The sequence below is a fragment of the Neofelis nebulosa genome, chromosome 5 (genome assembly GCF_028018385.1).
Source record: "Neofelis nebulosa isolate mNeoNeb1 chromosome 5, mNeoNeb1.pri, whole genome shotgun sequence".
NCBI lineage: Eukaryota > Metazoa > Chordata > Mammalia > Carnivora > Felidae > Neofelis > Neofelis nebulosa.
In genome coordinates, this window is record NC_080786.1 from 100,046,482 (window position 1) to 100,063,863 (window position 17,382).

General features: G+C 36.4%; 1 protein-coding gene across 3 annotated transcripts in view; it reads left to right on the plus strand.

The window, feature by feature from the left end:
* Nucleotides 1-232: 232 nt before the first annotated feature.
* CD200R1 (CD200 receptor 1) overlaps nt 233-17,382 on the plus strand; it is a 30,116-nt gene continuing 12,966 nt past the window's right edge. For 2 of the 3 annotated variants that reach the window (XM_058731410.1, XM_058731411.1), the window contains exon 1: nt 233-590. In XM_058731410.1, coding sequence (XP_058587393.1) covers nt 524-590 — 67 coding nt within the window. In that variant the 5' untranslated portion in view covers nt 233-523. Of the gene's footprint in view, nt 591-16,528; nt 16,598-17,382 lie in introns of all 3 variants that reach the window. The other variant, XM_058731409.1, reaches the window with a different exon arrangement.

The following is a 17,382-nucleotide window of genomic DNA, read 5'->3' on the forward strand; positions in this document are numbered from 1 at the left end:
AATATTCAAGGGAGGGTGTTTTATTCCAAACTTTATTACTGAGGCCGTACCCCTCTTCATTTGGAGAAAGTTACTGTGACTAGGAAATTTAAAGGGATGGGTCAGAACAGATAAATAATCCTGTGTTGCTTTGCAATCCAGGCTTAGACAAATCTGTTTATCTTGGGCGCATGCAGTGCCTTACTGTAAAGTTGATCTGTGTAGAGCAGAAGTAAGAGAGGGACCAATGAGCTGACAGAGTCAATCAATCTGCTTCCTCCGTCTCTGCTTCAGTGCTTCATACAGGAAATCTATTGCTGTGTCAAGTTCCAGAGAAGAGTTTCTTTCATTCCAAGTTGCCAACCAGCCTCAGACACAGAGTTGAAGCAAGAGGCCAGAAGAAAAGGAGTGTCCTGCTGCAGATGGGCTAAGAGGATCCAGCACAGAGCAGCTGACCAGAGAGAGCCTCGCCATGTCTGCAGTTCCTCTCATACCTGTGTGGAGGCAAAGTACCAAGTAAAGGGCAGAAAGCAAGACATCAGAAATGCCCTGCATTTTGAGGACTTTTGGCCTATGGCTTCTACTGATTTTGACTGTCTCCTTAGTGGCTGGTAAGTCTGAATTCTGTTTGAAGAGCAACAGGAGAACGACTGGTGAGAAACCTGGCTCAGCTTTTGCTGAGTTTTCTTTGCCTTTCTTGTGGAGCAATGCAAGATACTGCAATGACAAGAGATGGGAGAGGGTGTTACTTTTGGATTTATTTCACTTTGTTGTCCTTACTTTGCTCTTTGTCTTACTTATTTTACTTCGTATCCTATTGCCTTTTAAGTATCTCTATAATTTGCCTCACTGTCCACTTCCTTATTTCCCCATGCTCCCTCCCCCCCTTTTCTGAACGAGGGAGAATAGATGAAATGTATTTTAGTAGCAACCCAGGTCATCTAGGTTCTTTTGACTCTCTTCTCTCTCTCTCTCTCTCTCTCTCTCTCTCTCTCAAAAAAACAAAAATTGAATAATAATCCCACCTCCACTTGGGTCAATGTTGTTAACAGTATAAATTAGGAAAGTTTATTGCTTTTGGTAACCGCCTATGGCCAGGTGCCTTTTAAAAATATAACACAGTTTAGTGGTGCATCTGGGATGGGTGTCCGTATTTACCTTTAAGATGTGTAGGCTGTAAAAGACACTTTCTGGATGAAAGGACACACTCTTCAACATCTAGGTTCCTGTAGGAGTTTGTAAAACACTTAGGGCAATTGTGGGGGTGTCCGGGTTTCATTACAGAGGGTTGGTAGGAGTTGATGTGGGAGGGAGTTTTCAGGTTTCACTTTTAGTAAATGGGAGCAGCTGCAAGGGAGCAGTGTAGTTGGCTTTAAATTTTATAATTTTATAATCGAAAAAAGAAAAGACTGAAGTATTGCCTACATTCCAGCAAAAGAAAAAAAGTCTGTTTTCCACATGATAACTTAGTGACGAACACAAGAAAAATAACCATATAGTATTCCTGTACTTTTCTACATTTGATCTTAGCTAAAAGGCCGAGAAGCGATTATTCCTCTACTTTTCTAGGCAGCATTTTCACATACTTTTTGTCCTTTGATCTGTAAAGCAAACCAGTGAAGTAGGCATGGAAGACACTTTTCCATTTTATAAAGGTGAATTGATTTATCCAACACTATTAGTTTGTGGCAGAGTCACACCCGGTCAGGTCTGGAAGCATCGCTAGACATTTGAAGAAGCATTATGCTTTTCACTAAAAAGTACCACTATTTATAACACCACTGAAAAAAGTTATGCCTCGACTTAGTTATAAGCTTAATAGACTACTCACTTAAAAACACATCTGGTGTTCTAAATCTTTCACTAGTTGAGATCTAATAGTAGAAAGCTCTTAGGGAAACCATGCAGGACCCAACTTGGCAAGGAAGGCAGTTAGGCAAGGAGCTATTTATCACTCTTGTCAAATTGCGTTATGGCTCTTGGGTAAAAGAAAAAAAAAAAACAGGATGAAAACGTAATTGATCATTTTGAATTCTAATGGTTTAAAGGTGTGAATTTTAAAACTATTTCCGAATACAACCAGAAGATTTACTGCATAAATCAAATCTCTGAAAGCTGTGCTCGTATAATTATAAAGTTATCCAAATATTTGGAATCAAGATACCAAAGACCAAATTATATTAGATGCAGAAATGTGCATGATAAATTCACCGTGAAATAATTTAGTATAATGAGAAGCAAACTACTCAGGGCATGACTTTATGTCTTTATTACTAATACTGCATAGTTATTAATACTGCTGAACGGTATTTTGGCAAACATAACACTTTTTTGTGCAAGATAAATTCACAAAGGTGCGTAAAAGCAGACTCAATGTAAAACATGGCATTTAAAAAATCTATTTATTTTTCTGTTGACTTATTTGTTTATAAATTCAAGCAACGTGGTTGTTGGTAGACGAAGTTTATTAAGAAAGCTCCTGAGGGCGGGGAACGAATACAATCTAAATCATCTACTGTACAGCAAGGCTTTCCAACTGGTCTTCTGGTCTTCTTCCCTCATCTGTATTCTACATATTTTTCTTGCTTTAAAATTATATTTTGCTATTCTAATCAATGTGATTCTACCTTTTATAAGTCACTGTTATTAAGGACGTGGTTACTAAAAAGGACTCCTTCTCCACACCTTTTTCTCTTCGTCGGGCTAATTTTGATCATTTATCATTATCTTCCACGAGGGGGCAGGCAGTAACAAGAAAAGGAAATAAAAATCAAAACAGGGCTGTTGGTAGATTCGATGGCTTGCAGATGAAAAAAAAAAAGATTAAAAGTAATTGCAAAAAAAGAAGGGGTTTGTCTTCATAAATTTCAGTCCTCTATTCCTTTTCTATCTTGTGATAGTTGTGAATTTACATAATGTTTTCCCCTAACCCTCCATGCTTAATTAATAAAGTAATAAAAAGTCTTTATTAAGAACACTGAATTATTTATGGAGGGTGTGTGTGCGAGCGTGTGAAGAGTGCCTAAAAGTTATTCGGAATATAAACTAGGGAGATGAAGCTGAGATGAAATAATTGGAGAACATTTTAAATCCGTCAGTCTTGAAATTAACTATGAATCTAGTAAAAACCCAAAGATGGGAGAAATTACAGTAGGTTGGAGATGTTAAAGTTTTAATGGAGGAAATGGGTCTTGAATGATAGGCTTGGATAGATGGGGGAAGGCAGATATACACATTGGGAGGAAGAGATGTGCGGCATGAACAAAGGCAAGGTGCTCAGGGACAGAAAGAACTCTACCTTGATGGAACAGAGATTGTGTGCTACATGATAGTGGGAAATAAGACTGAATTCCAGGGGTACTTGATAGCTCGACAGAGGAACTTGGATACTGTGCAGTAAGCATTGAGGACCATCTGTTGTTTTGTGAAGCAGGCTCCAGGCTCTAAGCTGTCAGCACAGAGCCCGACGCAGGGTTCGAACTCACAAACCCTGAGATCATGACCTCAGTCGAAGTCAGAAGCTTAAATGACTGAGCCATCAGGCGCCCCAGATATATTATATTATTAAATGCTCTTTGCTTCCAAATTTGATTAATGAATTGAATATTTTGGTGCTTTTCATTTTCTCAATAAGATCCCAATCTCCTTTCCCCAAATTTCTAAATTCTTACATATCTCTCTGTGTTGGGTTTAAAGGTTCATCATAAGGTATAATTTTATCCACCAGCTATGTCATATTTAAGAAATTGCTTACTCTCTTTAGACAATAATTTCCTCATTTGTGAAATGAAAGAGATGTATGACAGCTTTTGAGAAGTGCTTTTAGACGGAAAGGACTTTAGAAACCTTCAAATTAAATTCTTACATTTTATACAGGGGCAAATCAAGTCCAGCATCGGTCAAGGAATTACTAAAGATATCACCCAACTTTTTTGTAAATGAACTATGCTTGAAACTCATCTCTAGTACCAAAAATATAGGGTAAAAGAGATGTGGCAAGTGTGTGGGGGAAAATCTATGATTTTTAGATGTGATGCACTTGAAATGACAGGAGGCATTTGCGTGGGGGAGAGATAGCATCTAAAGGGTTGAGATTCTTGTTCAGGAAAAATAAGTCAAGGCTAAAATGTGGGTCAGTTAGTCTGTCAGTTAATAAGTAAGGGTGTGTCTGACATGTGTCAGACACTGTGCTTAATGCTGGGGATACCTGAACAAGATAGAAAATCATGTTCTCACAAAGCTTAGAGTCTCCTAGGAAATGTAGGCATGAAATAAATCAGTGCCCAAGATTAAATAATGCATAGGTGCATAAGAAGAAAGAGAAGGTGGAATTGGTAAATCTAGTCTGGTCTGAGGGGCAGGGAGGACTTCCCTTTGGAAGGTGATGTGTAAGATGAAGATGAGCAGAAAAGAGCTAGGCGGGAAGAGTTGAGGGATGAGCATTCTAGGCAAGTCAAATAGCTTGTAGGAAGGGCAGAGGGAGCTGAGCTATGATTGCAGAGCTAAAACAAGGAGAAGTCAACTGTCTAGAGGCCTAGTTGGGGCTCTGGGGATGATAAGAAAAGGTGCAGAGAGAAAGATGGGCTGATGAGACTTCGGGCAATGCCTGCATTAATGTAGCTAAAGAGAAAGGCTTGCAGAGAAGACAGAGAGGGAGACACAGACTGGCAAAACACAGGAGTAGTGGTACAGGCTAAGAAGAGGGTTTTACAAGGAAAGTAAAGTGGTTAATAGCGTCAAAATCTTCCAAATAACCCAGGAGCATGAGCACTGAAGAAAGGCCACAAGTCTGACTGTAAGGTAGCTGGTGACCTTCAAAATTGTGTTCTGAATAGAAAGGTGTAGGAACCACAAGGTTGCTGGTATTGAGGAGAGAGTGGGTGTGGAGGAAATTGAGCCTGTGGTCCAGACCACTCAATTCTAGACACTTGGCAGTAACAAAAGGAGAAAGGATCATAGCTAGAAGGAGAAAGCAGCAACATTTTTTTTTTTCTTTCAATCAACATGGGGGAAACCTGTGTGTGTTCAAAGGGTATCATTTGAGAATATTCAGTGATTCAGTAAAGGCACTTCTCCAAACTGGGTGTGTGCACATGTGAGCTGTTAGTTGTTTAATGATTTGTTTTCTTTTTCCTTGCCATTTTGTTAGTTTGCCCTGAAATACTACCCTTTCCCAAAGGTTTAACTATTGTATGAGAATATCTGGCTATAGAATCCATTTTATGGTATTGATAATTTTTTGGAAAAAATGTCCAGGTCAACATAATGAAACCTAGTGATTTTTCTTCTCCAAAAAAATCACTCAATCTATCTATCGTTCATTGGCTCCCTCCTAGATGTTCCCCAAGGATTATCCTGAACCAGTACATAAACTGGTTGACAGAATCACCTGTATAGCCTAAATTATTAAAGATGCTGTGATGCCATCTCAGACCTACTTAATTGGAATTATTAGGGTACAGAGTCTGAGATCTTGGCTTTCACAAATCTTTGCAAGTAGTTCTGCTGGGAGCCTGGATTTAAACACTGTCTTAGGTAATTTTCACCCAAACTCTTCCCGTTGTCTCTCATATTCAGCAGATGGCTGCTCACTTCTGACTTACCTATCATCCAATGTGGACTTCTTTAACTTCCCCAAATGATGACCCTTCTAAGAGTGGAGACCTTACCCTTTGCATTGCCAGAGCTCTGCACAGCTACCTGACGCTAAGTAGTTATTCTCTGAAAACGTTTGTCAACATGAGCTTCCTCAAAATGTCTCTCGTGTCTGTAACTTCTTTTGCCCTTTCTGCTTCTGTCTTAGAGACTAAGTGTCAGTCTTTTCAAAAGCACTGCCCCCCACCCCTGACCCGTCTTTGGCCTCATGTCCTGCCGGTACTTCTAGGATCCTGCTTTACTGTCTGCCTTGTAAGTTCTAGCTCTCCCTCTTTCTATCTTCAAATATGCTATGCTCTTCTCTATCAGATAGCTTCTTGGTTCTCAGTTCCAAATATCATCCCGCGCTCTCTCTCAGGTTTGAGAAAGCCACTTGTCATTCTCCCATACTTCCAAGGCTGAAATTCTTGAAAGAATAAGTCTACCTTTGTTGAGAGTTTCTTTTGCTTGGCTCCTTTCAATCTTGCGTTCATCCCTCTGTACTAACACTACTCTCTTACAGCTCCTAAAGGTCTCTGACCACCTTCTTGTTAGAAAATCACGCTCCTAGTCCTTACTTTAAGACGTTTCCTGAATGATTTGATTTTGATGATTCCTTTCTTGAAATCTCCTCCCTGGTGTAAGGCATTGCATTTCTTTTCTCTTCATTGTTTTTGCTACCTTTGCTTCCTCCAACAGCTTCCTCATTATGAATGTTTCCCACTCTGGCTTAGGCCTCTTCTCCAATTTCCACCTCAGAGACTGCAATTTGGCAGCCCATGGGCGAGACCTGGCTTGCAGGCACGTTCAGTTGGCTCATGTAACATTTTTAAAAATCTGAATTAGTTGCCAATACTTTAAAATTGGGAGATTTTACCCAACACCCCTGACCTAGTGTCTAGGGTTGTTGTGAGGATTAAGTTAAATTTTGTATATAAAGCACTTAAACCTGGGTCTGAATTTTACATTCAATAGATGGTATCTTAATTATAATTTTGCAGTTTTCAAGTATCTTTCATAGATACTATTTTTGAAACTTATTTAATTAGGCCTTACAGATCAATAACTTTCTTGTTGTTTTCAGGTTTTTTTTGGAATTAAGAACTATGCTGGAATTAATATCCTAGTAAATATATCTCTGTATATCAATATGCACGGATATTCACTATCCACTCAGCACATTGTCCCTTGTGATCACTAATACACATTGGTACAACATCTGCCCTGGGTCAAGGACCAAATCTGTTTCTATTAACTTGTTTAAGGCTATGTGATGGTAACTGCTGGAAAAAAAATTACCCCAACAATATGCGATTTATTAGCATGGTGTCCTAACCCACTGATACAGGCTTTGTGATGATATCATTGTGGAAACCAGGGTCAAATTTATTATTTACCACAATTCTTTTTTCTTTCTAAATTTTATTTATCCATTGAATTCATTATTGAATTCTTATGTTTTAGAGCTTGTTACTTAAACTTTTCTCACTCTTCCTTTTTGTAAACCATGTGGGTGTTGTATTTCTCTCTCTCTATTGTATCTGAAGAGCATAATTATAGTTACCAGCTAAGCCAATTTTCAACATATGACTTAACTTTATCTTTTGTTGTCTTGTTCATATCTTTTGCCCATTTTTCATTTGGGATGTCCATCTTTTTTTTTTTATTGGTTTATGTGTTTTCTGTATATATTTTTTGAGGATATTAGCCTTTTTTAACACCAATGTTCACAATATTCCATAGGTGTTTGCTAATGTTAGCTTACACATTGTTTTTCTTTTTTGCCATATAGAAGTTTTAAATTATTTCTATAGTCATCTTTCTCAATATTTTATTTTATAGTTTCTATTTTGTACTAGGGTTAAAAAAGGTTTCTTTACTTACAGCGACAACTGTCCCAGTCTGCCTGGAACTTTCCTGGTTTTAGCACTGAATGTCCTTTGTCCCAGGAAACCCCTCATTCCCTGGCAAACTGAGATGTTACTCACTCCATGTCCCATTTAAGATTAAAAAAATATATTATCTGTGTTTTCTTCTAGTCTATCTATCTATCTATCTATGTATCTATCTTCTATCTATTATCTATTATTTAAATCTTTGGTTCATTGTATTTATATTTGTGTGAGAAGTGAGATAGGAATCTGTTTTTTTCCTAAATGAAAAGCTAGTTTTCCTAATACCATTTATCAATGATATAAATAATTATCCTTCCCTTTATGAATTGAATGACTACTGTTATCAGATACTACATTCTTATATGTATAGATGAAGCATTGAGGTTCAGGGAGTAATCTGTGCAAGACTGCAGAGGTAATAAATGGAAGAACCAAAATATTAGTTGATTTTCTTACTCTAATTTTGGTGCTTTTCTGAATTTGTCTTTGTTAGAACTTTGGGTTTCCACCCATTATTTTGTTTATTGAACACCTAATTAGGTGTTGTCTGCTACCACATTAATACCTTTGAAAATGTAAATCACTTTCATAAATTAAAGCATAAGAACACAGCATCCTTGACGCTATGATACAAGGATCAATTGCTCACACTGTTATGTCAAAAAAAATGTAAGTACTAATTATACTTTTTGTGTTTTTTGAACTTACTATTTTAATTTTCTTTTATATTAATGTATATATTGCAGAGTACATTACATACGTGCATTTCAAAGAACAGTTGTACGGTGAATGTTAACGTAAGTTAAGAAATAGACTATTGCCCATTCTTCCCCAATTATACCCCTCAACCTTTGCTGTAAGGGTAGCCATATTTTTTGGAATGATCATTCCCTGCCTTTCTTTTTATTTTGCCAGATATATATCTGGCCCCAAACAATGACATCTATTTTGCTTTTTTTTGTATTGTCATAGATGATATCATACTGTGTATATTATTTTATAGCTGCTTTCATTTGCTGAATATTATGTTTGAGATTTACTCATGTTTAAGTTTGTAGTTATAGCACATTAACATAAATAATTTTTATCCTAAAATTTCTTTTTTTTTTTTTTTAACATTTATTTATTTTTGAGACAGAGAGAGACAGAGCATGAACGGGGGAGGGTCAGAGAGAGAGGGAGAAACAGAATCTGAAACAGGCTCCAGGCTCTGAGCTATCAGCACAGAGCCCAACGCGGGGCTCGAACTCACGGATTGCGAGATCATGACTTGAGCTGAAGTCGGCCGCTTAACCTACTGAGTCACCCAGGTGCCCCTATCCTAAAATTTCAAATGCTTTCAAAATATTTTTTTCTTTGGAAAAATTTCAAGTGCAGAAATAACAAATATGACTTTAAAATAAGAAATCTCTTATTTTGCATTTCAGTTTCTTTCTTTTTCAGAAGGAAGGATTCATGATCATTGAAATATTAAGCTTTAATACAAATGAAGAAGAAAGTTTTCATTTTAAAAACATGTTACATTTCACATTGCTAAAATGGCAAACTTCTATTTTTCTTTTCTGTTCTCTTTCCGCAGGAAGATACATTTGTCCCAGGAAAAAAAGTTCAGAAATCATGATATGAAATAGCATAATAGCAAAAGATGAGATTCCCTTTTTTTGGCCCTGGTCTTTCTTCAGATCCTGGTTGTCTATAGGCTGTCCAGGCACATGTTGTCTGCACATAATAGTACTTTTATTTAGGATATTCTTCTCTCTCTGTCTCTGTCTCTTTCTCTCTTTCAATCGGCTTTTTGTCTATTGGATCTTGTATTAATTACCTATTGTTCCATTATAAATTATCCCCAAACAAATATTTATTTTCTCACAGAAACCCAAGAATGTGTGTGTGTGTGTGTGTGTGTGTGAGAGAGAGAGAGAGAGAGAGAGAGAGAAAGAGCACATCAGGACAGAAACCACAGTCTTTTTATAAGTAACTCTCAGCAGTGACATCTATCACTTTGCTATATTCTATTTGTTAAGTGAATGAGTGAGTCTAATCCACAGTCAAGAACTTTCTTGTTGTTTTCAAGGAGAAAGTTTTACAGACATGAACACTAAGAAGAGAGAACACTGGGAACCACCTTGGGCGCCGCCCACCACCTCAATACTAGGATAAGTTGCTCATGATACATTTTTCACACTTCATTTATCGCTATTGCAATTTCACATAATTATTTATTTGGTTGATGTCTATTGTCCCCAGCAGATTGAAATTCCATGATAAATAGGGATTTATTAAGTGCCTAACCATTGTAATTGAATAAATAATTAAGGAATATTATTGTAGCTTCCAATTTCCCTCTACCAGTCCAAAAGCTCTAATATAGGGGTTCACTCAGGTGCCATTTGAATGAAAACTACTGTGATCATAATCTGATCCTTATATTAGTAGGCAGAAAAGAAAACATTTCCTTTATTTCCAAAATTTATCATAACATTAACACATTTGTCTTCAGGTACTATTAGTAGAGAAAAGGTTCACATGAGCTTTTATTCCAAGCATTCCTTGTTTGCTATTTATAAATAACAGAATTTTGGGGAAAATTGGTGATGCTTGCAATTATTCCTACAGGATGATACTGCTTTTTAATTATATATCGGAAATAAAATTATAATTTAGGCTCCCTTCTCCAAAAGTTATGAAGTTCATGGATTTTTTTGTTGAATATCATGGACTTTCCCTAGTTCCTAGATCACAATGTGAAAACCACTTCATCAGAGCAGAAATACAGTTAGCCTATTTGGGTGACAATTCATTCTCAGGACCTCTGAGAAAGGACACAATTTAATTCCACAACTTCTTATTGAATCCATTTGTAACTGTTGGGAAATAATACTTTTAGGTCTAACCTACATCCACAATATGCATTTTTATAAAATACAACACAAACATTTACTAACTAAAATGTTAATGTTGGTATTTTAAGCTTTCTGGAGCCAGAAGATTGAAAGTTAAGGTTTCTGTATTGTACTGACTACTGTACTGCTGATTAGAAAAAGTTATGTGCTTAGTGTAGCTAAATAAAGGTTGTTCTGGCAATGTAATTTGAATTTATGAGTCTTTGTATGATTAAGGTCTCAGCCTTGAAGTTGCATTTATTTTAGTTTATCTTATTTTATTTTTCAGGCTCAGTAATGAAAATATTTATGTATTTATTTATTTATTATTTTTTCCCTTGAAAACTCCTGTAATGTTTAATTTTTTCTCTTTTTAAAAATTTTTAAATTTTATTTAGATCCAAGTTAGCTAACATATAGTGATTTCGGGAATAGAATTTAGTGATTCATCACTTACATATAACACCCAGTGCTTCTCCCAGCAGGTGCCCTCCTTAATGCCCATCACCCGTTTAGCCCATCCCCCCACCCAATACCCCTCCAGCAACCCTCAGTTTGTTCTCTGTATTTAAGAGTCTCTTATGGTTTACCTCCCAGTCTCTTTTTATCTTATTTTTTCAAAGTTGCATTTATTTTAAACGAAACCTTGAATCTTTGGTGAAGTATACTCAGGGTTTAATACCCTGAGGATTTAATACCTGTTTGCAATGTGCTTTGAATCCCTTTCATCAGTTATTCTTTACTTATTAACTAAGAATGATAGTCTGTTTTGTGGAGGGGAAAACTAGAGCATATGCATTTATTCAATTACCTAAAATGATTCAGGAAAGCAGAGTAAGAAGTAAAACTCATGTCCTTCCTGTTTTGCGGCCAATGCTTGACCCACGATGGTCCAGAACTGTATTTGTTATAATAACTTGCAGAGTTTTGAAGTTTGAAAGCTTGAAACATCAAATGAAGAATGAAATAACTCTATTATTTGGTTTTCCTTGAGTAAGATATCAGAAGATTCCCACAGATTTCATTGTATTGAAATATATTTCAATGTATTCTGTGTTATGTTTTTTAAAGTAGTAAATTAATTAAATATTAATATCAATAAAATTTACAAAGACCATAATAAGCAATAAGAATGACTTCTAATTAGTTAGTACTGGCTCTGAGGCCCCAAGTCCTAGAAAGAAATGTCAAAAGAAATGTAAAAATAAAACTATACCACACGATTCTTTTTTGCACAGATATGAATATCTTATTAGAGCATAGCCAAATATTTTAGGCTCCAGTTTTGCCCTCATTAAAGCATTCTTTTAGCTTAAAACTCATTGTATTAGCCTCCTCACTGCTTTGTTTCATTCTGCCTGAGAAACCTCCAAATGAATGAAAAGGCAAGAAATCTTTAACTTTTTTTGTTTCCCGTTTCCACACCTTAGAAATAATACACGAATCTTAGCAACTGTAGAAACTTTTTGAGTATAACACAGTCCAGGTTCTATTTAGGTTACTAACAGTTACTCACAGAGGAGTTTTTATTGGGAGTGGAGATTTATCAACAATGCCTATCTCTCACTTTTTTAGTCAGGAGAACACAGCCAACCACAGGATTTTAGAATAGTTAAAAACTGTTTAACCTCACACACAAAAAAACCTGTGCTCTTTCTGAGAGCTTTTTTCTTTTTCCCCCTGAGAGCCTTCCCCCCCCCCCCCCCCCCGAGGAAGCCTTTAGAGTATGGCTTTGCACAGTCATGCCCATACAATGTCTGTTATGTGGGTGGATGGTGTATGCTTTCTCAGGCATATGACAATGACGATTTGGGAAAGGAAACTTCTGGTGCTCAAAGTGAGTAAGAGGTTTCATTTGTACTAAAATCACAAAACAATCTTATTTCTACTGATGCTTTTGACTTAGATGGAAAAGTTTTGGTTTTTTTTTTAAACATTGTTTTCAGTGTCAAGGGTTTTTCCACCTGCATTTTGTTTTGTGTTTTGTGTGGATGCATCTTCTAATGTTACATGTGTTAAAATCTCATGTTTCTGATACTGTATTTAATTAAACTGAGGGGCAATTTGTATGCAATTAACTGCATCTATTCAAAAGTTACAGTTTGTGAGTCATCACAAACAAGATACAGAACATTTTCATTGTTCCCCAAATATTCTTCCATGTATGTTTGCAGTCCATCCTTGCCTTTGTCTTCATCTGCAGGCAACCACCGATGTGTTGTTTGGCACCACAGATGAGTTAGCATTTTATGTTAGTAGCATTCTTTCGTGTGGTGTATACTGTATTCTCTTTGTGTCTGCTTGTTTCATTCAACAGAATGAGTTTCAGAATCATCAATGTTGTGTGTTCCTTTTGTTACTGAGTACTATTCCAGTGTATGGACAATTTATCCACATACATGTTGATTGGTATTTAGGTTGTGTCCAGGTTTGGCTATTATGATTGAAGGTGCTATGAACATTCATGCACAAGTCTTTGTGGGGACATATATTTTCGTTTCTTTTGAGTAAATATCTAGGATTGAAATGGTCAGGTTATATGGTGGGCACGTGTTTGACTTTTTAACTTTTTAAAAAACAGCCAGATATTTTGCAGTGTAGTTTCTACTATCACCAACAATATGATTATTGGAGAAAATTAAAGATTTTTTTTTTTTTGCAATTTATCCTTAAGTTAAAATCTACTAGAGGCACACAGTCAAATTGCTGTGTTTTGAAAGTCAGTTGGAATAGCTGCTCTCTATGTGGTCATGCAACCAATTATAACAAATGCAGTTGGGTACATTTGTTTCACTTTGCTTTATAATCTTAGTGCTTACAAATAGCTTGGTTATGCTTTCTTTAAAAAAGTTTTTTAATGTTGATTTATTTTTAAAAGAGAGAGAGAAAGAGAGAGACAGAGTGTGAATGGGATAGGGTCAGAGAGAGAGGGAGACAGAATCTAAAGTAGGCTCAGGCTCTGAGCTGTCAGCACAAAGCCCAACGCAGGGCTCAAACCCATGAACTGGGAGATCATGACCTGAGCCAAAGTCAGATGCTTAACTGACTGAGCCACCCAGATGCCCCAAATATTTGGTTACGCTTTCTAATTATGTAAAATGGCTACCTGATTCCAAAGTCAAATCTATTAAACCAGGTATATTCAGAGACATATTATTTCTATTCCTGTTCCCATTTTATCCATTTAGTTTTGAAATTATAAGCAAGGAAAGAAAGAACACACATGTATCCCTCCCATGGGATTAATGGTAGTGTAATATACACAATTTTATGTATCCTGCTTTTCTCACTTAACAATACTTCTTGGAGATCATGCCATAATAGTTTATAGAGCTTTCTTTTGTTCTTTTTTTTTAAACTTAAGAAAAAGTTTATTTGTTTATTTTTGAGAGAGAGAGGGTGTGTGAGTGGGGAAGGGACAGAGAAACAGGGAAAGAGAGAATCCCAAGCAGGCTCCACATTGATCAGCATGGAGCCCGATGCTCCATGAGCATCAGCGTGGAGCCCAATTAACCATGAGATCATGACCTGAGCTGAAATCAAGAGTCAGATGCCTAACTGACTGAGCCATCCACGAGCCCCTAGCTACCCCTCATTCTTTTTAAAAGTTTCATTATGCTTCATTTTCTGGACGTACCATAGTTTAGAACACTAATCCCCAATGAATAGCCATTGAGTTACTTTTAAAAATCTTCCAATTACAATGTTGTAATGAAGAGATTTGTGCATATATTCTTTTCATACTTTTGCCTGTGTATCTTTAGGATAGATCCTGACAATTGGTATTGCTGGGTTAAAAGAAAAATTCATATGTAATTTTGCTATATTTTTCCAAATTTTCCTCTGTTGAAGTTGTAACATTTTACATTCCCATGAGCCTATCGACATGCCTATCTCACTATAGCTCCAAAGTATTGTCAAATTTTTAGACTTTGGCAGCATAATAGGTGAGAAATGGTATTTCTGTATAGTTTTAATTTGCATTTCTTTTGCTATGAATAATGTTTAGTATCTTTCTATATGACTAAGATACTTTTGTACTTCTTTTTCTGCAAACTAACTATTCATATCTTGTTACAGTTTGCTATAAAGTTGTGTTGACTTTTATCTTTTTAATGCAGCTTGAGCTAGCTACATGCCAGGTAGCTGTGCAAAGCACTCATCTAAGCATGTGGAAAGAAAAACATAGATGAAACTCCCTACCTTCATGGAGCTTACACTCTACTGAGGGAGTGATGGCCCACGAATTTCGACCCTCCTGAATGATTTCCATTCAGATCCAGAATTCATAATGGTTGTGTTCATAGGCCATTATAATCTTAATTCCATGGACTTGTCATTTGATGTGCTCTTTCCAATCTTTGTCGCTCAGTGTTTCCCCCACAACATGATTTGTGCTTGCTTCTTCAACTCTCTTAATTTGGACTGATTTGGGTAGTGTATTTATCCTAGTGCATTTCTTAGGATCCAACCTTTGCTTTCTATACACTGAGGTAGGACCTAGTTGCATAAGAATAATTGGGCAATTAGAGCAGCTGACAAGCTGGGTGGGTGGCTTTGGCCAAACTGCTTCATTACTGTTGAGTCTGCATTTCTTTATCTGTAAAATGCGGTTAAAAATACCTGTCAGCATGGAGAGGCTGTAATAAATAACATCTGCTAGTTATCCCAAGTTTCTTCCTAGTGTAAGGGTTCAAAAATTGTTATTTTAAAACAATGTTTTATTGAAGAAAATGGTCGTTAATGGGAGCAGTGGATTCAAAATTTCTCCAGAAAAACACTGTGCATTAAATTTTACTCTAAAATGTGTCTCTTTGCCGATCAGGTACATTTACTGTAGATGTATTAGAAGTGTATCATTTCCTTGTGAACACTTTCTAGGCATTTTGTGCCTTCCACAGTGAGAACTTGCCACTATCTCACCTCAACTCTAATTATACATCTGTTTTTTTCTCACTTAAAGGCAATTCTGAACTATTTGTAATTCCTTGAAAATCCCATGTGGCTTCATATCTTCTTCTAAATGACTTTCTTTCTGTGTGCAAAAAGATTTCCTTCTATCTTCCTGCAGAACTCTTCATCTACTGAGATGCAGTTCAAATATCATGTGTTGTAGGGAGTCTTCCCTAATCTCCTACCTTTGCTCTCTTAAACATTTCTTCTTTTTAACTCCTGGACATTATGTATACTTCTGTCACCACTCTGAAAACTTTACCTTATAATTATGTACATAGCTACTTCCTCATATGGATCTTAAGCTCTTGGAGAGTAGAGGGCATCGTTTACTATGATGTCTCTATGCCTGGTGAACACTTTGCCAGGAGTTGCCGCTCAAAAAAATGTTTATTGGCAATTCCCACTTAGAGTGGGATTCCCACAAGGCAATTCCCACTTGCCTTGCAAAATTTGAACTTAACAGTCAGTTGTCTTTGTGATGTAATTTCAACAATGCTTAGAAATCCTTTTTTGTTCCATACTAGAACCCAATGAATATATCACTACTAAACTTTCTTGAACTACTCACTGGTGCCTAAACAGTCTGTAATACATAGTACCCTCCCCCACCCCTTTTCTTCACAATTGGAGGTAGACTAAATGCACATAAGCCAGAATGAAGAAATACTTTGACTTGAGGGGTGCCTGGGTGGCTCAGTCGGTTAAGTGACTGACTTCAGCTCAGATCATGATCTCACAGTTCATGAGTTCAAGCCCCACATCAGGCTCTGTGCTGACAGCTCGGAGCCTGGAGCCTGCTTCGGATTTTGTGTCTCCCTCTCTCTCTGCCCCTCCCCTTTCTCTCTCTGTCTCTCTCAGAAAGTAAAATAAACATTAAACAAAATAAAAAAAAAAAAAAGAAATACTTTGACTTGAATGTAAAGACAGGAGGGTGCAGGTGTCTGCACTCTGGATCTAAGGTAGGGGTATCCCAAACAGGTAGAAAGTTCAGGTCAAAAATTCATCCTGGGGCAAATTGTCCTGAGACTTGCTTGCCTGTCATAATTTATGTTTTTATTGGTAACTGCAATCCAAACATGGCCTGAAGAACATGAAAAAAGTGTGATTTTAAGTAGGAGTCAGAAATACTAATGTGTATTCCTCTGATTACCCCATCTGTCTTTTTGGAATGTGTAAATGCAGAAACGAGAACTCTGGTTACACCAAGCAACGGATTAAGGCCAAAAATGAGCAAGGACAATGACAGTGCAGGTAATGATCATCTTTTAATGACAATGCTACTAGACATGAGCTTGATGCTGGCATAATTTTCATGTTTTAGGATCTTGAATTCTTATATGTATTTATAGACTGTATTGTCTAAAACTGTCTAAATAAAATATTTATTTTATTATTTAAGAGTGCTCCTAAATTTTTCATTCTAAAATTATTTCTTTGCTTCTTTAATACAGAATATGCTTTATTAGTCAAGAATGTGATCCCTAAGCAGACCAATGGCATATCAAAAATTTTTTCATTTAATTTTTAAAACATAAGTTATTATGTTTCAAACATGGATTTAAAAAATTAGGTCTTAGCAGATATTAGTAATTTATTTTCTGTGTTCCTCACCCAGGTCTACTGTCTCCCAAAGTTGCCATTACAGTTAGTTTTTTTTAATTTTTACTTTAAAATTTTATTTTTGTTATGTATCTTACTTCATTAAAAAATAATTCCAGCCTTTCCTGGAAATGCATTCCTGGACTTATAAATATACTTTCTAAGTTCATTCAATTACTCATTATCTAGAAAATTTCAGTTTCAGGTCAACTACAGAGTAAAATATATTTTAAAAAGTATAAGTAAAATAATTATATAAACTATAAATCTAAGGGTTGGGGACAATGCATAGATGGTGCCCCCTCCCCAAAATGGTAGGTTGAATGTCATCCCTCTTCCCCCAAAGAAATATCCAGTTAGCACCTGTGAGTGTGGCCATATTTGGAAAATGGGTCTTCGAAGATGTTATTAAGCTAAAGCTCTTGAGATGAGATCAC